Below are 23452 nucleotides of genomic sequence, written 5' to 3'. Positions count from 1 at the left end.
ACCCAGCCCTGCCAGCCTCACTCCCAGAGAAAGAGCCAGAGGCTGAATGCTGATGCGATCCAAGTCAGAAGGATGAAAACTCTATGAGATCCACCCCGGAAGCAGGTGAACACAAACACGGGGACAGACACAGCCCAGCAGGCCTGAGGGCCGCCCTTACCAAGGGGGCATCTGCAGAACTTGCTGGGTGCCTCGTTCACCAGCATCTCCTTCACCACATCCAGGAAGGGCCCCAGGATCAGGACGGGCCTCAGGGAGGTGCAGTCCACCTTCTGGACCCGCTGATAGGCCAGGCTCACTGAATCTGGGGGAGAGAGGGCAGCAGAGGATGGGCACCCACCCGGAGCAGAGGGAGGGCCGGGAGGGGCTGGGGACCCACTGCTCCCCTGACTTTGCTTACCCCAGGCAGACCTGTCTCCTTCACTCCACAGATCCAGAGCCAGGGACCCAGCTCACCCCGGTCTGCCTAGGACTCGCCCAATTTTAGCACTGAGAGTCCCACACCCTGGGCACCAGGGCATGGCCACTCCTGCACCGTGTCCCACTCCTTGGACACCTGAGGCATTGCAGCACTTTATTCAGCTCAAATTCTCCAATGTGCATTCAACGCACGGTCCCCTCACCATTAGACGTTCCGTTCTCTACAGGTGCCACCTCCCCTGAGCGGGGTGGGTCGTGTGACCCAGACCTGCCCCATGCAGTGAGCAAACTATCCCCCTTCCCATGAGCTGAAACGGACAGGACCAGGGGCAGTGACCCAGCTCTGACCCTGCAGATGACAACCCACCCCCAGGAAATGACAAGAGGGACACGAGACAAAAGGGACTTGGCTCCCTGATGGTCCCCAGAACAGAGCTGCCTCCAAGGGGCTACCTACCAACCCAGACTTTTATGTGGCAGAGAAGCTTATCATGCTTCAGCCATTGTTATTTGGTCTCAGTTACAGCACTCAAACCAATATCCTAGCTGATACATGTAGTTAAGTCTCCCCTTCCACAAAATGAATAAAAAATGCTCACAGAAAGAGATAGCCTAAAACCAGCATGCAGATATCTTCCTGACACCTCCCAGGTACCAATCACTGTGCTGGCAACTCAGAAACACTTTTAAAAACTTTTAAAAGAATAGCACAGACCCAGGGCAAAGAACTTCCTCCAAGAGGAGATAATAACATCCCCCCTTTTAAAGCTTTGACCATGACAGGTAAGCTAGGCATCCTCTCCAACCCCCTTTCTCCAGTCTTGGTCCCTGGCAGCTTCCTCTCAACTGGCATCATTGCTGGTTATGAGGATTCAAAGCATATCCCATGGGCAGAGGAGAGTGGCGGGCTACAGTCCGTAGGGTCACAAAGAGTCGGACACGACTATAAAGTGTATCCTTTTATGTGCTCATAAAACCTGGAAAATACGTATGTCCAACAAAAATGACAGACAATAAATATTCTGTAACCCCTCTTTACTCAGTCTTACGTTTCTGTTGAAAGCATCCCTGTTGACTCACACTGATCCCCTTTTATCCTTTGTAACATCCTAAAACGTGAATGCACTGCACCTACCATTTCTCTGTGTATGGACATTAAGACCATGTCTTCAGCTCAACAGAATCGTCTTCTCCCGTAATGACTATTAACATTCCACACTGAGGGGCACCAATTTAGAAGTTTTCTGATCCTCTCAGAATAATCTGCTTTGTCAGAAGTTCTCATAATAACAGAATCACAGGGCTCCAGAGCCTCTCACAAGCACAATATCCAACCAGAGTCAGAGGCCCAGAGAAAATAAACTCCCTGGGAAGGGTAAATATACAAACATATAATCTGGAAGCAACCTAATGGAGGTATGTAGACTCCTTTTAAAACTGGTACAGATATTAAAATCAAAAGCATAAAAGTAATTATGTACCTAATATTCAGATAATATAAAAGGAGGTAATCAGTGTCATCCATAACATAAAGGGGTGGAGGGGAACACAGAGATGTAGTTTTATATAAGATTGAAGCTATCATCAGTTTAAAATGAATTGCTATAACCTAAAGATATTTTATGTAATTACAATAGTAACCAAAAAAAAACTATAAAATATACACAAAAGGAAATGAGAAAGAAATTAAAACATGTCACTACAACCAAAAAAAAAAAAAAAATCAATGAAATACAAAAGAAGGCAGCAAGGAAGGAAAAGATAAGATGAAAAAGCAACAAGACATACAGAAAACAACTAAAAAATACTCTTTCATATGAGCAATTAAGTATAAATTGATTAAATGCCCCGATTAAATGATGCAGATTGGCTGAATGCATAAATAAAAAAGATCCAACTATACGCTGTCTACAAGAGACTCACTTTAGATCTAAGGATATACATAGGCTAAAGATGAAAGGACAAGAAAAAATGGTTCATGCAAATGGGGAATCTAAAGAGAGCAGGAGTGACCATGATTGTATCAGACAAAATAGACTGGAAGACAAAAACTGTCACAAGAGACAAAGAACATTATAGTATGATAGAAAGATCATTTAGCCAAACAGGTACATCAATCATAAGTATATGCGCACCCAGCCCTAGAATTCCCAAATAAGTGAACACTGATGAAACTGAAGGGAGACACAGACGACACAGTATCCGTACAGGACTTCAACACCCTGACTTCAATTCTGGATGGTATAGCCAGTGCGGTGCTAAGTCACTTCAGTCGTGTCCGACTCTCTGTGACCCGGTGGACGGTAGCCCGCCAGGGTCCTCTGTCCATGGGACTCTCTAGGTAAGAATGCTGGAGTAGTTTGCCATGCTCTCCTCCAGGGGATCTTCCTGACCCAGAAATTGAACCCGCATCTCTAATGTCTCTTGTGCTGGCAGGAGGATTCTTTACCACTAGCACCACCTGGGAAAGCCAGCACAATCAGACAGAAAATCAATAAGGAAACAGCACCTGAACAACACTATAAACCCATGGACCTAACACTCCCCCCTAGAGCCTCCAAGGAAGCATGGACCTAACACTCCCCCCTAGAGCCTCCAAGGAAGCATGGACCTGCCAACACCTGGATTTTGGCCCAATAGTATTGATTTTGGACTTCTGGCTTCCAGAACTGAGAGAGAATAAATGCATACTATGCTGACCACAAAGCTTGTAACATACATTGCAAAAGCCCCAGGAAATGAACACACAGTGAAAGCTAGAGGACAATGAATAATATCTTTAAAATGCATAAACATCGACCCATCTACAATTCTATATCCAGTGAAAATCTAAGAAACTGAGACTGTCACCAACAAACCTGCATCAGAAGAAATGCTAAAGATCATAACAAGAAAATGGTAATTACATGAGGTGAGGGTATAGTCCATGGGGCCGCAAAGAGTCAGACAGGAGTGAGCAGCTGAGCACACAAACACACGCGCAAAGGGCATGTTAACTATAGCTAACCTTATTGTGGTTAATCTTTTGCAACTCATACACATATCAAATTATTGTTTTGTACACCTTAAACTTACACAATAATATATGTCAGTTATATGTCAAGTTGGAAAAAAAAAATGCTGAAGCGAGTATATATCAGAAAGAAAAAATGAGAGGGAAAGAGGATGACAGGAAGGAATGAAGAATAATGGAAAGGATAAACATAAGTGAATGACTGATGTGTAAATTAATAACACTGCTGGATTTAAAAATACATATAAAATGAAAATGATAATCAAGCAAAAGGTAGGAAGTAGGTAAGGAAGTCATGGTGTTCTGATGTTTTAAAATTACTGAGGAAGTGGTCAAAGTCATGATTCATGTTAGTAGTAGGTCAGATACACATTGTGAGGGCTGCTGTAATCACCACCCCCAAAAGAATAAAACAAAACTAATAAAAACTAAGAGATTGAGGAGGGGGCAGAATAACAAAAATGCTTGATTAATCCAAAAAAAGTAAGAAAAGAAAGGGAACATAAAACAGGCAGGATAACAGAAAACAAACAGTAAGATGGTAAATATATCAGTGATGATTTAATCAGTAATTAACTACTCCAATTAAAGGATAAAGACTGTCACTGGTGTGTTCAAATGTGAAAACATCTCAGGCTGTACACTTTTCTATAGATGTATTTGCATTTTTCTATACACGTCTCAATAAAATGAAAAAAGATGAAGTGTCATAGTGAGTTAAAAAAAACCCTACATGCTGCTTACAGAGCCACGTAAATATGAAGCTGTAAAAAAGTATGAAACGATGGGAAAAGATGAACTATGCAAACACTTAACCAATAGAAAGCTCGTGTGATAATTATACTGTAACAAAATAGAAATAGTTTTCTAGCCTTTTTTAAGGCCAGAAACATTACTAGAGACGAAACATTTTATAATGATAAAAGGGTCAATTTAACAGTAAGATATAACTATTTAAAGCCAACTTCAAAATATGTGTGTGCACGCTAAGTCGCTTCAGTCATGTCCGACTTTTTGTGACCCTGTGGACTATAGCCTGCCAGGGTCCTTGGTCCATGGGTTTCTCCAGGTAAGAATACTGGAGGGGGGCACCATACCCTTCTCCAGGGGATCTTTCCAACCCAGGAATTGAATCGCGGGCAGGGAGGGGGCTGGGGGCAGGGAGGGAGGGGGCTCCCTCTTATGTCCCCTGCGTTGGCAGGCGGATTCTTTACCACCAGCGCCACCTGGGAACACCCCCATAACTTAAAAACATAGAATGAAAAAAAAACTCTGAAGAACTGCAGACTAGACAAATGGCTATTTTCCAAAGACATCTACTGGATATACACCATACACCAGAGATGCTGTCTACAGAAGAAAAGAGAAGGGAGAATCAAGCAACTATTATTCTGAAAAGACAGTCTTTTTTTTTTTTTTTTTTTTTAAATTTAAAAATGTAAAAACCTATTTTCAGCTTGAAGGCCATTTAAGAGCAGGCAATGAACCAGATCCAGCCCATAGACTCTGGTTTGCCAACCCCTGACCTGACTATCATGTCCGTGGGCCATGAACAAGGGTGGGACTCACTCAACTCACTGTGTCGAAGACCTGAAATAACAGGTGAGGAAGCAGGGGAGGAGGAAGCCAGCTGTCCTGCCTTCTGAGGCCCACTGCCCCCTCACCCCGCCCACAGCCTGCCTATCAGGGACGGCACACCTTCCAGGACAGGGGTCACACCCAGGGGTCCAGGGATCAGCATTCATCAGAGCCTCCTGCTTTACAGGACAGATATACCGTTCCACAGGGCGATCTGCCAAAGGATGTCTGACACTCCCTGACATGCAACCCCAGGACTGGGCAGGTGCCTGGCCCTGGGAGGATCCTGTAAGGAGTAAAGCCAGAAAGGCCAAGATCTGCACAGTGGCCCCTGGTTACCACCAAGCAGCCTGGAATAACCTCAAAACAAACTAGAGGCAATGCACCGGGCAAGACCTGCTTTTTGCCCACCCAATATCCATCTTCCTTTCTTCCTTACTAGGAGAACCTGCTTTACTGAAGCCAGCAGGGCACCAGTGAAAACCTTGCCATTTCAGCCTCCCTTGCAGTTGCAAGCAGTCAATGAGGTGTAAGTGGAAAATGAAGAGGGGGCTTCCAGGTAAGCTGTTTAAAGAGGCACACCGTTGCCATGCCCTTTTCTTCTTGCTGCCTGAACATGGATGTGATGGCAGGAGATGGGGAGACCTTAAGGACAGAGGACACATCCTACAGGTGGTAGACTCTGAGGACTGCAGCACCACCATCCCAACCCAGACACACTCCTTGATCAATTATGTCTGAGAAAAGCAAACCCCTGTCTTTGTTCACGTCATTGCAGTGAGGCTTCTGTGGTCAAGAGCAAACCTCAGCCTGAGAGCCTGCTGGAGAAGCCAGCTCAGTCACTTGCCTTCAAAGAGTGGAATGGAGTCATTGGAAAAGGTGTCCAAGGCAAGGAGGTCTTTCCCATCTTTGGACCCGCTGCGTTTGTGCTTATGTTTCCTTCGAAAGAAGGATCTGCGTGCAGCCGCCGAGAGCGTCTTTGCAGCGCTGCTGTCGTCTTTGACTTCAGACATGCTGAGCCTCCGGGAGAATTCTTGGTCCATTCTGAAGACAAGAGCACAGCAGTGCTGGGAAGGGCCAAGGGACCATCGCCTGTCGCCCTGCCCACCTGCGGCGAGCAGGATCAACGCTGGGGCTCCAGGCTCCCCACCCCAACCCTCTGTAGGTTTCCTGGCCACTTCAGCACCCAAGCCCCCGAGGACCCCCTGGTGCCAGTACTCTGGGGTGGCACCCACACCAATGCTGGGCAGTTCTCAGAGCAGGCCAACTCCTATATTCAGGTGAGGGTCAGAGGGAGCTGCTAAGACAGCCTTCCCTTGTGACACTAAAAAGTATAATTCCAGCCACAAAAAGGAGGAAAGCATAGAAATGCACTGCAACACGGAAGAACCATGAAAAAAATGATGCCAAGTAGAGGGAGTTGGTCACAAAAGACCATGTGCTGTATGTATGACTCCATTAATGGAAAGTCCAGACAGGGAACCTTGTAGAGACAGAAAGGAGACCAGTGGTGGCTCAGGGTTAGCAACAGGGGGCAGGTAGACAGAACAAGGCGGGTAGCTGAAGGGTACAAGGCTTCTCTCTGAGATGGTGAAAATATTCTCAAATTGACTATGGTGATGGTTGCACGTATCTGTGAAAACACTAAAAGCCAAGGAATTGCATACTTTGGGTAAATGCATGGCACATGAATTATATCTCAACAAACATAATTAAAAAAAGCATGTCTCCTAAGTTGCCGCTATACTTCTGACTTGGATACATCACTGACTTAAACTTGGAACAGCTTTTTGGACAAGCGACTTTGGCAAAACTTACAGAGCAGAAGCTGAGAGGACATCAGAATAAGCGCCCAGCAGCCCAGGCGCCATCACATGGTATGTCCCCATGGGCGCCGCCCGCCCCAGCCCCAGGCCAACTCTAGAACACTCACACGTATTTGCTGGGGATCTGCCCGCTGCATCTTCTGGGCATTCTCATCCAGCTGCCAGGCCATCCAGGACCCAAATGAGCCCTGGGGCAAGGTGTCATCCACATACAGGATGTCGTCTTTCTTAAAGCTCAGCTCAGGCTCCACCTCTGCCAGTCGCTCATACAGGGCCCTGGACCGGGAGATGGAGGGGAAGTCAGGCCACAGGCCGCCCCTTACAGCCAAGCTCCGAGGCCCACTCTCCTGCTCTTAAGCTCTCCCCAGACCACGATCAGGACCCATCTCTCCCCATTCTAGCAGCAGTTCCCAAAGGAGGGAGCATCACGAGCCCCTCACGCCCATCAGATAAAAGCCTTTTTGCCAAGGACCAAGGCCATTTCTCCACTTCCAAAAGAGTCTTTCCTATTTGCACTCCTCCCACATCAAAGTCGATGCTTCCTACACAGCGGAAACTTCTCAGAATGGAAGCGTGCCATCCTTGACTGAGGAGGGTGTACCTAGACACAGGGACCCCGTACCTCACAGTACACAGTAAATCAGTACTTGCCATTCTTGTGTGGCCTCAGATCTCATGAAGAAAGCTGCATGCCTCCTAGAAAATGCCTGATGCCTGTGCCCCACCCCCTACTCTGCCCTTTTCATGTATTCCTTCAGGGCACTCCAGATGCTGCGACATCCACACACACTGCAGAGGGGTGTGCAGACTGAGTCAGGGGAGACCCGGAGAGGGGCACAGGCCACAGGAAAATGGGGCTCAGCGGCCTCAAACTTCCCCAGGCCCAAAACCCTAAAGAGAGAGCCTGTCTCACCCGAGGAGCTTTCAAGGGTTTTTCTAAGTAAGCTTAGAATTTGGGGCCCAAGTAATAATGCTCATAGTCCCATCCCTCAAGGGCAAGAAACACAGGGACATTCACAGGGAACAGCCTCCATCAAAAGCCCCTCCCCAAGCCCCAAGTTCCTGGCAGCCCTGGCCACTGATACCTGATGTAGAAACTGTCGCCAGGCAGGCCCTTAATCTTGGAGAACTCCTCAGGGCGGTACTGCACCTTCAGGCGGACGCTGTCCTTGGGCTTCAGCATCTCCACGTAGACCTCCTCCACTGTCTTGCTGCGTACATCCAGACTGCCATACTACCCAGAGATGGAGACGGGGGTCAGAGGGCAGAAGCAGGGAGGCCTGGGCACCCGTGAGGGGCCAGTAGTGGGATAAGGAGAAGATTCAGCATCCCCATCTCTGGGCATCCATCTGCCCCACGTCTACAGAGGCTGAGGCCTCTACCGAGTGCCTGCTCTGCCCTCAACTGCTCCCAGCAGAGACCCTGTTCTAGCCTCCCAGCCAGTGAGGCCTACTGGAAACACGGCACTTCCCCTTGCTAAAGCTCCTTGTAGCTTTCAGTACCTACAACCTGCCTCCCCCATCCAACGGGAGACCCAGTGAGAGGGAGATGGTGCTCACCATCAGACTCGAGTCCTGGTCCTACTGCTGCCAGGAGCAGAGCATCTGCCCTCCCGATGCCAGTGCCCAAGCTGGGTCCTAACATGCCTAATATGCCTGCTTCCCTAATATTTACCCAGAGTGGGTCTGGGTAGCGTTCAACACCCAATGGGATGCCAGGCTGTGCTCCCCCGCCTCCATGTCACCTGAGACGGCAGGAAGCCTGACACGTGGGCAGAGGGCAGCCTGGCTGCTGCTCGGCAGCTCAGAACTTACCTCAAGGATGAGGTCCCCGGGCACGAGGCCGTCGGGGCCCCTGGCAGGACTGTCGTCCTCCACCTCGGCCACAAACACCCCGTGCAGGTTCCCTCCACATAAGTGCACGCCAAGCTCCAACTGCGACTTCTTGATGAAGACGACTCGGGGCTCTGGGGTCTTCTTGGTGGCATCTCCCACCATCCTTTCAGGAAGGAAAACGAAGCTCTTCAATTGTGCACAGGAAGGGAGGCAGGCGCGAACAAAGACGAAACGGTGGTGACACCCTGACCATTTTCTGCTCCCCTCTCAGGTCTCATGAGGCCCCAGAACCAGGAGCCAGGAGTGAGGCTGACACAGCTCTACCTGTAGTGGCTCGGTTTATAGGCAGGGCACTGAGATGAGGCAGAGGTGAACACACAGCCATGGTCACCCCGCCACTCAGGGACAGAGTGGACATCAACGCCGCTATTTCCAGCCCAGCTGTCCATCACACGTCGTGGGTTGCATCTCACCCACCTGGATTGCACTTGTTTTCCTAATTTTATTCTCCTGAGAAAGTCAGAGCCGGGGTAACCTCCAGGCCACAACTCATTCAGCAAATGTTTACTGAGCAGTGTCTATGGCCCAGAGGGTACTGAACCAAAAGCCACCAAGGAACTCACAACACAGGGACACTGAAAGGCTAGCAAATAAACTGAGCAAAGGCAACGGGGCAGCAATGGAGCCTGATGAGTGGGACCTCAGGGGAGCAGCCAGAGAGTGACAAAACTTTTGCTGCAGGCAAGTATAGCCAAGATTGTCGGGAGAAATATCAATAACCTCAGATACGCAGATGACACCACCCTTATGGCAGAAAGTGAAGAGGAAATAAAGAGCCTCTTGATGAAAGTTAAAGAGGAGAGTGAAAAGCTGGCTTAAAGGTCAACATTCAGAAAACTAAGATCATGGCATCCGGTCCCATCACCTCATGGCAAATAGATGGGGAAACAATGGAAACGGTGACAGACTATTTTCTTGGGCTCCAAAATCACTGCAGATGGTGATGGCAGCCATGAAATTAAGAGACACTTGCTCCTTGGAAGAAAAGCTATAACAAACTTAAGACAGCATATTAAAAAGCAGAGACATCATTTTGCCAACAAAGGTCCGTCTAGTCAAAGCTATCATTTTTCCAGTAGTCATGTATGGATGTGAGAGTTGGACCATAAAGAAAGCTGAGCGCCTAAGAGCGGATGCTTTTGAACTGTGTGTTGGAGAAGACTCCCAAGAGTCCCCTGGATTGCAAGGAGATCAAACCACTCAATCCTAAAGGAACTCAGTCCTGAATATTCATTGGAGGACTGATGCTGAAGCTGAAACTCCAATACTCGGGCCACCTGATGTGAAGAACTGACTCATAAAAGACCCCGATGCTGGGAAGATTGAAGGCAGGAGAAGGGGATGACAGAGGATGAGATGGTTGGAGAGCATCACTGACTTGATGGACATGAGTTTGAGCAAGCTCCAGGAGTTGGTGATGGATAGGGAGGCCTGGTGTGCTGCAGTCCACAGGGTCATAAAGAGTCAGACATGACTGAACTGAAGTGCACCCCTCACAGGCACAGTGAAGGGTCACAAGCAGGAGAGCCCTGAAGAGGCCCCAGCCTCCAGCCTGTAACTTCCGTGAGGAGTCCATCAACGCCATGCCAGAGAAAGGGCTCCATCCAGGATTGCAGGAACACCTCCCAACCCAGCCTGCACAGCCCTCGCCCCACCTCCCCTCCAGTTCCTGTGAGAACAGGGCCTCCTCCTGCCCATACTACCACTGGTCCCTCCTCCTGACTTCTCTCCATGCCCACCCTTCGCGTGGGTAACCCCTGCTCGTCCTGAACACTGTCACTCAGCTCCCAGCCATGCTCCATCATGGCCCCCGGTCCCCCTCCCAGCACTTCAGCTGTGCTGTACACGCCTGTTCACTGATCTACCACCCTCAAACCAGGAGCTCCTTGGGGGCAACACTGCTGTGGATGGCCAGAGCCCCAGCCTGGATGGGTGAGGACTGTGGGATTCAGCATCTGAGAACAAGTGAAGTGAGAAAAGGAGGAGAAAAAGAAAAAAAGTAGAGCCAGGATTGAGTCAGTGGAAAAACTAGAGAAAAAAGAGAGGGCAGGAGAGAGAGAGGGAAAAGGACTGGCATGCTCCCCACACCAAATCCTGACAAGCTGGTGTGCCATCTGCAATGCAGGGCAGCGCTGGGACCACGTCCCTCAGAGGATGCACAGGGGCTATAAAAATGACCTTCCTGGCCGCCCCGCTCAACCCAGGTGCACTGACGGAAGGCTCTTGGCAAGCAGTTACTGACCTGGAGCTGGGGGTGCTCTGCTTGGCGAGGGTGTGCCAGGGCCCTCGTCCTGCTCCATCAGCGGGTCAATGACAGAGGGATGCTCTGGGGTGGTGGCCCCGCTGCCCTGGAGAGTGGAGTGAATACCAACGGGGTCCAGGTGGGAGCTGGGGACAGAGGACAGGAAGAATAAGGAATGGCAGGCAGCTGCCCAGAGCCATCCCGCTGTGGTGGTGCTGGGCTCTGGGATGTGAACGAAGACCAGGTCACACAGCTCTATGATCTGAGCCCTGAGAAGAGCAAGTGCCTTGGCAGCTTGGACTCAGTTGTCCACCTGCATGATCTGCCTGTCCTCAACTTGAGGGCAAACGGTGAGCCTGAGGACACCTGAATCCGCTGCTCCCCTTTCCTGTGTCTGAGCATCTCAGCCCCACCCCTGCACCACAGGGGCACTTCTCTCTCTCTGCTTACCTGTCCTGCAACCTGCAGCACAAAGGCAGGTGTCTGGCGTCTGCCCACGGACAGGGGTCGGACCGCTCAATGTGAGGATCCACCTCAGGCCTCAGTGCCTGGCTACCACACACATGTGCCGGGGCATCCTGCTTCACAGGGTGCCTGGCCACCTGTTTCCACACCCCATTTCTGGAGGGGAAACCCTCCCTTGATATGTCTCTTCTCCAGAGCCCAAGGCTGCTCAACTCTCCTCTCATGGCAGCAGAATCCCCAGAGCTTGCAGCTGCACATGGTTTCCTCAGAGCAAGCCACACACCTGCGGCCTCCACTTCTCCTCCCGCAGCCCAGATGCCCCTCGGAGGCCCAGGACCTCACCTGGACCGGGAGTGGCTGCTAAGCTGGTGCATGTGCGGGTTGTACTGGGCCAGAATGGTGATGGTGTCGCACTGCTGCCCGATGATGAGCCGGGCCTGCTGCTCTGTGGCGCTCCGCAGGTTGATGCCATTGAACTAGGAAACACGGAGAACGGGCTCAGCAAGGAGAGAAGAGGGCACGGAGGAGGTCCTGGGACTCAGAAAGGGATGAGGGGAGGGGGAGAAGGGCGGCTTCCCGCTCACCTCAAGTAACTGGTCCCCATACTCAAGGCCAGCCTGGTGAGCGATGCTCCCCCCGGTCACCTTGGAGACGTAGACGCCACCCTTCTCCCCACTCACGATGGAGATGCCCAGCGGCTCCGAGCCCTTCTGCAGCTTCACATGGCGTGGCTCCTCCACATAGGGCCTTGGAAGAGAGCCAATGGTTTTGGGGACTTAGACTCAAAGGGAAGGTCTGGGGAGGGTCTGAGGTCAGGCATGCATTCGCTATGCAGAGAGGGCCAGGGAACGTGGACGCTCCTATGACGACACAGCTGGATGGGCACATGATGAAGTCCACCCTCACACAGTGGTGATGCACAACCCATGCACCACACAACCCATGCAATACAAACACGACCCCCACGGTGGACACAGAGGCATCAGTCCCAAAGTCACAGAGTGGTCCGTGTGAACTATAAGCACTGATATACGCAGGGAAAGGGCACGCAGGCTTCCACGACCGGAGAGGAATGGCCTCACGATGTGCAATTTACAAACCTCCAGTGGGGTCTCAGATGCCCTCGGAGGAAAAGAAGTGCTTTCTGGGATGATGTTTACCCCCAAAGGGACAATGTGAAATACCAGTTTTTATATTTACCAGTACACAGGGTGATGTAAACTGATCATGAAATTAAGCTGCTGCAAACCCGAGGCATTTAAAAGGGGTCGGGGAGGCTGGGAGCAAGGTGACACCATGCAGTCGCTGGCCCCAGGCTGCCACCCACCGCCCTGAGGGAATGAGGGGCATGGGGGCTGGGGTGGGGCCCTGCTGTCGGGCCAACCTCAGACTCCTCAGCGAGGAGGACCTGGGCCTGGCAGCCGCAGGCAATCTCAGGAGGGATCTGTGGTGGTGGAGGCATCTGGAAGGTGCAAAGGGTTAGAAAGAAGAGAGGGGTGATTGGAGGAGAAAGACAACCACGGAGGCCTGGAATGTAACAGACAGACAGCTGCATGACACTGAGCCACCAGGGCTGCGCTGCACGCAGCCTGGGCTCCAAGCAGAGCACCGCCCCCAGGTCCCCTCCTCCAGAGCACGTGGGTGGGTGTGAATCCACGTGTAGAAGGGCAGGTGGGCAGCGGGGAGCCCTTTTTGAGGTAATCCTTCCCTTTTAACCTCCTGAATAATTTAAACTTTTATAATATGCAGAGTTTTGTCAAAACAATAAAGCTTCTTTGTAAAAGAGGTTCATAAAATATACTTAGTATTCCAAATAGCTTGAAACATAACATTAAGGAGGAAATCTTTACGTATATAAAATAAGATAAAATGCATTTACACTGTAAATGTAATACTTGCGTGTGTGTGCATGTACACGCACACACCCCCGCTTGTACACGCGCACCGCCCCCCCCCGCCAAAAGGTTAAATAACAGCAATTGAATCTCTGGTTGATGATCAGTGGTCCCCAACCTTTTCAGGACCAGGAATCAATTTCATGGAAGACAATTTATCCACGAACCAGGGTTGGAGAAGATGGTTTTGGAATGATTCAAATGCATTACATTTATTATGCACATTATTTCTTATCTACTGCCACCACTGATCTGACAGGAGGTACTGGTCTGAGGCCCAGATGTTGGGGACCCCTGAATTATGCAACCTTTTTTCTTTCTAAATCCTCCTGAAACCATCTCCCCCAACCCTGGTCCATGGAAAAATTGTCTTCCATGTAATATATCTCTGGTGCTGAAGAGGCTGGGGACCGCTGATCATCAGAGATTCAATTGTTTACCCAGTTTTCAATAATGATAGTGTATTTTAGACTGAAGAAAAGAGGGACTATTTTTAATGAGTAATCCGTCCTTCAGCCAGGTCACACACGTTAAACTTGATGTCATTTAAGCACCATGAAGGCAGGTGTCATTGACACACACACGCTCACACACATCAGTTCTCTGTGCTCTGTAGAGGAAGCTAAGGGGATGTCCAATTGCATAAGACAAGGCCCCTTCTGATTCTGAGGAACCCACCGTACTGGGGGGAAGATCTTGTTCCCTCAAAGACCTGAGCTGGGGTTCAGTAAAACCACACCCCTTCAGGGCCAGTGTGTGCTCCCGTCTGCACAATGCAGGTGAGGCTCTCATGAACACATCCATACAAACTGCGCCTGACCCCCCGGGGGCCTGCTGGCAGTTACAGGCACAAGCTGCGCTCCAGTTCACACTTGCTTGGTGTGCTGTCTCACAAGTTCAGACTGTCAAGTCAGATGAGGTTTTCTTAATGACGGGCCCAGCCAGCAGCATCGTTTCTATGGCTCATAGCTACAAGGGCCCTCGGCTTTTTGGACTGAAGTAGAGGAAAGTAGCTCTAGTCCTTGGTCATTCAGTTGTGTCTGACTCTTTAGGACCCTGTGGACTGTAGCCCACAAGGCTCCTCTGTCCATGGTATTTCCCAGGCAAGAATACTGGAGTGTGTTGCCGTTGCCTTCTGCAGGGCATCTTCTCGACCCAGGGATTGAACCTGCGTCTCCTGCACTGAAGGCAGATTCTTTACTATCTGAGCCACCAGGGGAGCTGCAGTCCTTGCAAGTAATTAAATAAAGGTAAGTTTGAGCTTAATCCTATCTCCCACTACCATCTAGAGAGAACCCTTTAAATAAAAATCCGATCTGGTGAATCCCACTCTGAAGAACAACTGAAGCGGATGAGGAGCCCACAGAGTTTGTGCAGCGAGGGATGGCCCTGAGAAGAGGCACGTCTGGAGGGACAGCTGCTTTTCAAAATGAACCAATAAATGGCTAATTGTACGTGTATGCCTCATACACTTTTTTTTTCCTACGTGTGTTTTATCTCACAATAAGCTTGGGGGCAGAGGTCAAACAATGCAGCTATGTTCTGGGGTCAAAAAGCAAAGGATAAGAACGAGTCTGATTCTAATTAAGGTCGGCTGATCGCTAACCAAGTGAGCACAGACAGACTACTCCGAATTCCCAACTTCAGTCTCCTCCCCTTACATGGGGTCAGTGCTGACACTGCTGATCACGGGGTTACACGAGGATTGCACAACTTACTATGTGGACAGTGCTTAAACAAGGGCCTGGGAGGTGGTGAATGGCATCACTCCATCACAATGTCAGGTCGACGCCAGCATCACTTGCTGGAGCCCCCCACCTCCGCCTGCGGGCACTCAGTTTAAGAGCTCACCCTGCCTCCCTGGCCAGCCAGGTGCGCCCCTCCTCCAGCATCAGGAGCGCACAGGACTCCCTCATGACGTCCTACAGCAAGACACCAGCGAATGCGAGGCGACCCAAGCTGCAGCGGCCTCGCTGGAGGTCAACTCTGTGGGCCCTCCCCAACCCCCGGCACCTCCCAGGACTCAGCGCTGGCCCACCGCAGGGGCGCCTGTCCCCCGGGCCTGCTCACCTGTCCTTCCTGCGCTCCCCGGGGGCAGCAGGGTTGACAGCAATCCTGGGCAACGTGGCGGCTGAGGTCTGGGACTGGCTACAGGAGGACAGGCCTTCTACGCTGAGGGGAGACTGCGGGGGCGTGCTGCACTCCGAGTGCGACAGCGAGCCTGCGGGGCGGGCGGGTGCGGGCCAGACGGCCCAGACACACGGCCGTGAGCGCAGGTGCCTGAGGCCTGCCCTGCCGGCCATTACTGATGGCGGAGGTAGTTGGGGAGCTGTGAGCGGTGCCCAGAGCCCCCACCTTGAGGACGGAGGGGCCAGCAGGGGAGGGAAGCACTGAGGAAGACCTCACCTCTGTCAGAGCCCACGACAGACCGCGGGTATCTCGGCGTCGATGGGATTTTAATGCGTTCTGCCTTGAACTGCAAATTGCTGGAAGACCCTGTGGCTCCACAAGAAGACAAAAGCTTAGGCTTGTGACTGAACAGTGCCCCTTACTCCCTCCCCACCACCCTAGGAGTCAGGAAAGACACACGGTTACACAGAAGTAAGCGGGCCCGGCCATTTGTCCCTGGGGGTGTCTCAACGTGGGACCGTCAGGGAAAGCAGACGCTCAGTCCCCAGCATGTGAATAATCTGTGCAGGGGGAGGCTGCCGCAGAACGGTATCAAGTCTGGCTCCAGCCCCGAGCAGACGGTAACCCAGGTGACAAAAGTCACTGTGGCCTTGTCTCCACAAGGCTGGAAGCAGCCCCACATGAGTGTCCTTCTGGGATAACTGTCAGGCTCGACTGCAGGTGGCATTCTCTGAACAGCAACGCAACATCCCCCAGAATGACCTCAGGGTAGGAGCAGGGCTCCTGGGCTACAGATCATCAGAGCAACTGCATGGCCACCGTGGGAAGCTGCAGGAAGGCCACAGGAAAGGGCTCTGGGTGCAGAATGGAGTCAGCCTCGGCCCCAGGTCAGGAGAGGGGCCACCGGGAGGTCTGGGCATGAGGGTGTGGATGCAAAGGAAGGCTGGTGCCTGCTCCGGCGAGAAGGCTCCAGTAGCGTACTTACCAAGGCGGGCACTGGAGGGCAGGGAGTTGGACCCATGGGAGGCTCTCATGTCAGAGCAGTCGCTGCAGGCCCTGGGGCTCAGGTCCAGGCTGAGGCGGCCCTGGTGTTGGACACTGTGTGAGAAGCAGACAGGTGAGGAGCTCGGGAGGAAGACCAGGATGGGACCAAGTGACTGGCTTTCCCGAGGCCCTCTGCCAGCTCAAAGCAACCCAGAAGCCGCTCCCGGGCAGCTGAGGACACTGACCACCCACAGCTGCGCACAGAGGGCCCTGCAAGCCCCGGGCCAGGACCAGACAGAAGGGACTGCAGAAGGCCTGAATCCTGCAGAAGGTGGGCAGGGCGAAGCTGGACGGCACCGAGGACAGAGTCCTGCACCTCCCTCAGGAAAGCCCGCCCAGGAGACTGGAGAGTGGAGGGCGGGGAGACGACATAGCCCAGGTCAGGGCTGGCCTGCCCAACAGTGACCTCCTCTAGCTGTGAGACTCCATCTCGGCAGTGCTTGCAGCCTTCCAGTGGTCTTCACTGCACTCAGGATAAAACCCAAACTCTGCATCACGGCCACAGGCCCTACAGGGTTTGTGCCTTCCTCCTGACTCACCATCTCTTCCCCGGGCTCTCCTACTCTGTCCCTTGAGCCCATCACCTGTCTCAGACACCTGGGCCGCAGCACCCACGGCCCTCCTTCCCAGAAGCTCCTCCCCAAGTCCTGTGCGACTGGCCTCGTCTTGCCCCTCTGGTCATGGCAGCATCCCCCTGCATGGGGTCCTCCTCATGGCCCAATCTAACTTCTCACAGCCTAATCTGTTGACATTTTAGGGTCTTCAAGGTCACTCAGCACCATCTGATCTGAGTGGTTCTGTTCTCTCTCTTTTTTTTTTTTACACCCGCCCCCCACCCCCACCACTTGAACACAAATGCCATAGGAGAGGAAGTTTATCTGCTTAATTTTCCACTATAAAGAACTATCGCAGTCTGTGGCATGTAGTAGATGATCAATTAAAATCTTAAAAACTGAAGCAATGAGTGATCTTGCATCAATCTATTCAGTTTTTAAGGCTCCATTCTGATCTATCAACCAAAGACAGTTAAGAGCAAGGTTGCTATAGCAATCAAGTGAGATGATGCTTATAAACGTCCGAGCATACTGCCTGGCACTCAGGTATCACCTGCCATCACTACCATCTTCCTATAAATACCTTTTCAAGCTCCATGTTGGTAAATGAAGAGAGTGACCTTAAAGTTTACTTTCCCTGGGGTCCCAGTGCTATTCTACCAAGTCCCTTCCCCATACAGAGCCCCTCTGTGTACAGTGGCTTTACACCCAGGTAGGCTGGGATGGCTGGGGTTCAGGGAGGCGTGGGCGGCCTCACATACCTGGGGTGCAGCCCGTGGGGGCCAGCCTCTCTGGGGATGGGTGGAGAGCTGCAAGGGCCGACCCTGTGGCTGCGCACGGTGTAGATGGGGTTCCTCAGGACGGAGCTCACAGTGCTCGGGGCCAGACTCCGGGGCACCGTGCCTGGAAACGGGTAGGGTGAGACATCTGCCCTGCAATACCCAGCTAGCCCCGGATCTATGCAAGCATCTGGCCCTTCTCCATCATAAAGCAGGAGAACTCTCTTCAGTGCTGCCTATTTCCCAGACTGCCATGGGCAGAAAACGCTCTGAAAAGCTAAAAAATGTCACTGATACAAGACGAAACACTCCAGGTAGGTCAGCAACTGCTAAACCTTTTGGACTGTTCTGTTGAGGACATGCAGCAGCTCCCTGAAACGACCGTCTCCACTCTCCCTGAGGCCGGGTGGCCTTGTGAGCCCACGTCGACCCTCCTCCCCAGCCCTGCCCTGCCAGCTCACCCACAGATGCCCTGCTGGGGTAGAACGGAGGGTTGCTGTGCCGGCTGGAATGTCCAGGAGAGTAAGGGGCCCACTCCTGGAGATCTGGGGAGAGCTCTCCACTGGCCGGGGTGCACTTCTGCTCCTGCAGAACCAAAGGCAAGAGGCAGTGGCTGGAAACAGGGAAACACACGGGCACCAGCAAGCAATTTCTGTCCTCTATGACCTAGCTTCTCCCACTTGGACACATGCAGTGACACCTGGGAGAGTTCATAGCTCGCTATTCATTCATGTTGTCTTAACACATCTGAAAGAGTAGAACTTCCTTCAAAAATACTTTGGAAGAAAACCACAGAGAAAGAATCTGTTCTTTCAAAGAAACAGATTTTGTGTGTAGAAAGTAGAACACATGTATGCCTCAGGCACATGTCTATAACAACTCCACATGATTTGCCCAGCCACGTGAAGCTCTGTGTCTGCCGAGAGAAGCATAGATTTGTTCTCCTGCTTATAGCCATCTTTCCCTCCTAGAAATGACCACAGCACCTGCAAAAACTCACCTGTCCTGCTGCCAGCTAACAGATTCACATGTGCTATATTGTCTCCCTAGGCTCTTCAAGGTAGGTCCCTACCACCCGGTTCCATTGTAAAAGTTCAAAAGCTTCTTGCTAGATAAGCAAACCACAGCCCACACCCAAGATGATGCTCCTCTCCTGGCATCATGTTACCACCATCATGCACGCCTCAGGGGACATTCCAGTCTCCTAAGGGAGTCTGCTTCCTGTTGGCATCTACCCACTACCCCCGCCCCCAAGCAGGTGCTGAGAGCTAAAACAGAAGAGCCAGGGCTAAGCCTGAGCTGGGGGACGCCGGTACAGGCGAGCACAGGCCTCTTCATGGAGTGCTCACAGCCCACTGCCCCACCCTCCTCCAGCTGGCCCTAATCCACCCCGGGTCAAGCACCACCTCCAGGAATTGAGCAGGGATCACGACTGGAGCGAGCTTAGGCCGAATGATGGGCGCGGACTTGGGCCGGCGGCGCTTCTGCCCCAGCTCCTCTACCTTCTGGGAGGTGAGGTCCTCGTCACAGGACTTCTTGGCTGGCAGGTAGGAAGAGTCCCTGTCCCCTTCAGGGCAGTAACTTGAAGCGATGCGGACCCTGGCCTTGCGAGGGGGCGAGGCGTGCATGGGATCCCCAGGGTCCACGTCAGGGGGCAGGGCGCTCGGGGGGCTGGTGGACGGGGAGCTGCCCACCAGAGTGGCCTCTGACTCAGAACTGGTTTCCAGCTTGTGCTGGAACTTAATGGAGTCACCCCTCCTGGGAGGTTTTGGGGGCGTCAGAGGTCCCACCCTCTTGGAGGGCAAGGGGGAATGGGCAGGCCCAGAGCCTGGGAGCAAGTAGTCTATTTTGGGGGGTGTCTGGGGGCGTTTGAAAGTGTTTGGGTCAAAGATAGATTTTCTTTGCTTTGGCTTCCTGTAAACAGAGAGCTTCTCGGGCCCCGCCACGGAGCTGAGCACAGCCTTGGGCCAGGTCCCACCGCTGTGGGCGTTGTCAGGCTCTGCCTTGTCCAGGGGGGCCTCCGCCGCCCCACAGGGGCCCACCTCAGTCTCGAAGGGCAGCAGTGGCCGCCGGCTGCGCATGTCTGCCGGCCCATAGCCACGCTCCCCCGAGGCATCCGAGCGGAAGGAGCTCAGGCTGCGCTCGGATGCACTGGGACAAGCCTGGGGGGAGACGGAGAAGGGTCCCCCGGGGAACGGCTTGTGCAGGAAGGAGCTGCTGCCTCCGGGGGGGCCCAACTCCTTCCTGTCTTCCAGCCTGTCCGCACAGAAGATGTCTGTCTGTGTGGAGTTGTTGTGCTGCATCAAATTCCGTTTATTCTGAGCCTGGACCTCTGGGCCATGGGCTCGGTAGCTCAGCATCTTATCAGAATCCTTGATGTTTTCAAAGATATTCTGGCCGCTCCACGAGGCGCTCTGAGGGAACACCTAAGTAGGGGTTGCAAAAGAGTGAGGAAGAGAGCGGGTGAGACGACAGGACCTGGAGCTGTCACCAAAAACCATCCCTGGAGGTAAAGCCATGGTAGGGAATGGGCCACACACACCCCAAAGTTGGACAGACGGACAGGCGTACAGGTGCACGCCTCGCCCGTGGGCGAGGCTTGTTTACAGCCTGGCCGCTATGAACCCACAGGAGAGACACAAAGTTCCCTGGTTTGAGCGTTTTCTGAAATCACTTGTACTGTGTTCTGCCTAGTTTTTTAAATGATTAAACAAAATGTAAAAGCTTCATTCTTAAAGATATTTCTTATAGTATGCCAAGGCAATGGCATATTATTCAGCGATAAAAAGAAACAACCTATCAGGCCACGTGAAGACACTCAGGGAACCTTAAATGCATATTACAGAGTGAAAGAAGCCAATCTGAAAATGCTACAGAGGCTAGCTATGTGACATTTTGGAAAACACAAAACTACGAAGATAGTAAAAAGATCAGAGGCTGCCAAGGGTTACAGGGGAGGAGGGGGATGGATAGGTGAAGCCCCAAAGATCTTTAGAGCAGTAAAATTATTCTCTACGGTAGTGTGCTGGTGGATACATGTCCTTATACACTTGTCCCAACCCACAGAATGTACTCCAAAAGCGAATCCTCATGTCACCTGAACACTTCAGTTAATACTAATGTATGAATACCGGCTCAGCAGTGGCAACAAATGCACCCCCACTGACGCTAAATGAACAGGAGAAACAGAGTGGCTAATATGAGGACTCTCTGTACTAACATAACTTCTCTATAAACCCGAAACTGCTCCCCTAAAAGCCTATGAATTTTTAAATAATACTTTAAAATATCTCTTAATAAAGTAGATGAGCCTGTTTCCAGCCTTCTTAGAAAAGCTGACAGGAAAGCACAACAAATGCCCTTAAATCCATTTACATTCAACAATATTTTGCCAGATTGTCTATACCTATTTACTGTGCAGAACATTTGCAAATAAGTTACAAATATTACGACATTTCACCCTAACAGCTTCAACATGCCTTTCCCTCAAATGAAGCCATTCTCCTATATAATCTCAACACCATTATCATACCCAGGAAAAGTAAAAATTTCCTAAGATCACCTAATTATCCAGTCCCGATCCAAACATCCTTCATAGCTGGGTTGTTTGTTTGTTTTTGGTTTTTAAACCAGGATCCAGTCAGGGTTAGTGCACACCCTAGACTTAGAAATCAAGACTTTTTCCCCAAGGATCTCAGTGATGTGGAAAAGCAGCTCGGGTACACAGAGCTGAGGCTCTGCCCGCCCCACAGATAGCGAGAGCAGAGCCACTGCAGGGTGGGGTCCTTACCTTCAGGAGGGACAGGGTCAGGGAGTCCTGGCAGCTCCGCAGCAGAGACTCACACTCATTCAGAGACTTGTTGTCCAGTGCAATGCCATTGATCTAGAGCCAACAAAGAGCCCATCAGGCTCATGCCAGGCCAGGGGTTCTGCCCAGCTGCTGACCCATGCTGGACAGTGGGCCTGGTTATGTAAGGTGCCCGTGTCTGGAGCTGGCAAAGGAGAGAAAGCCCCTCACCAGTAAGGCCCTCAAAGTCCAGTTACGGGGCTTCTGAAGCAAACGAAACACACAGCCTTAAGAGCGCTCTGGGGACGGGACTTGTCTGGCTGGGACCAGAATTCCAGGGGTCCCAGGGAGCATCCCACCCTGCTGCTTCCTGCTGTGTGATGCTGGACCGTGGCTCAGAACTCCTTCACACGCAAAAAGGAAGAAAAACATGTTTGACCCCCAGGAGTGGGAGGAGACTGAAAATGAGATCACGGTGTGGGAGACCACAGAGGAACCACGTGACACCAAGTATCATCACAAAGACTCCCACAACCCATACGCCTGAGTCTCTGGCCACATCCCTCTCAGACTCGTTCCAATCCTTTTTAAAAGTGTATATGCAGTAGATGACCGGCGATGCTGGGGCAGTGCTCTTGATGGAGCACTGCTCGGCATCACGGGCCATTCCATCAGCACAGCCAACCACGTGACAGGGCTCACAGCATAAAGCCAAGTGAAAAAGGCTATCTCAAATGGGCACATACTCTAAATTCTACTTATACAATGTCCTCCAAATGACAGAATTATGGAGCTGGAGAACAAATTAGTTGCCAGAGTTATGACAGGGGGTGGGGGGTGGAACATGCTGAGGATTGTGGAGGTTAATATAAAGGGTAATTCATTTTGAAGTATGACAGAAATCAAACCAATATTGTAAAGCAATCATCAATCAATTAAAAGTAAAGAGAATTATAAAAACAAACAAATAAATGTTAACATGAGGGAGATCTTTGCAGTATTGGACAGTTCTATATCTTGGTTTTTTTTTCTTAATCTAAAATGTGATAAAACAACAGAAATCTATACCTAGACCCTGTGCCCGCATCTACTGTCTGGTTTTGATGCCACAGTTACATAAGACGCAGCCAACTGACATAACTAGAGGATGCGGATACAGGACCTTTCTGTATTATCTTCGCAACTTTTAAAATATTGCTTAATATCACAACTGAATTATCTCAGCAATTATCTGAAAATCAAAACTTAAAAATATATATTCAGAGTGATTATCTTGGACTGGTGGATTAATTTTTTTGGTTTTTATCTTGGGAGGGTAGATTAATTTGGTTGGTTTTGTTTTTCTTTATAACTTTCTTACATCTTAAAAATTTTCACAACGCCTATATTGCTTTTAAACTCCAGCTTGCCCCCAAATCTGAAAAAACACTGGCAAAGATGTGACATAACAAGCTACCCCAAACACTGAAGATGAGACTGAAACGGCCACAGCTTCCTTGGAGCACATGAAGAAAGGTCAGGTCACAGGATAAATGCTTACAGCCTATGAGCCAGCAATTCCACCCCCTGGAACTATACCCCATGGCAAGACACAGCAGTGGCCACGCAGCACTGCTATAAAAGCAAAATGTCCTGACCGTGCATCAGGGGACTGGCTCAACAGCCACTACGGAACATGCAGTTTATTGAAAAGACCAGATTTAAAGATGTAAATCTGGAAGAACCTCAAGGCATGCTGTTAAAAATAAAGAGCAAGGTTAGCAGCAGCACACTATATTATGACCACATCTGAAGTTTAAAAAAAAAAAGTGGGAGCTTAAACTG

General features: G+C 51.0%; 1 protein-coding gene across 1 annotated transcript in view; it reads right to left on the bottom strand.

The window, feature by feature from the left end:
- DLG5 (discs large MAGUK scaffold protein 5) overlaps positions 1-23452 on the bottom strand; it is a 123205-nt gene that overhangs the window by 4671 nt on the left and 95082 nt on the right. Inside the window, 17 exon segments of the mRNA XM_005893785.3 lie at positions 161-304; positions 5859-6055; positions 6945-6968; positions 6970-7113; positions 7923-8071; positions 8652-8835; positions 10975-11002; positions 11005-11120; positions 11782-11915; positions 12024-12186; positions 15405-15555; positions 15741-15830; positions 16450-16562; positions 17824-17965; positions 18303-18426; positions 19248-20267; positions 21632-21724. Of these exon segments, the coding sequence (XP_005893847.2) occupies positions 161-304; positions 5859-6055; positions 6945-6968; positions 6970-7113; positions 7923-8071; positions 8652-8835; positions 10975-11002; positions 11005-11120; positions 11782-11915; positions 12024-12186; positions 15405-15555; positions 15741-15830; positions 16450-16562; positions 17824-17965; positions 18303-18426; positions 19248-20267; positions 21632-21724 (3016 nt within the window).

The sequence above is a fragment of the Bos mutus genome, chromosome 28, assembly GCF_027580195.1.
Source record: "Bos mutus isolate GX-2022 chromosome 28, NWIPB_WYAK_1.1, whole genome shotgun sequence".
NCBI lineage: Eukaryota > Metazoa > Chordata > Mammalia > Artiodactyla > Bovidae > Bos > Bos mutus.
This window is presented reverse-complemented; position numbering and strand designations above follow the sequence as displayed.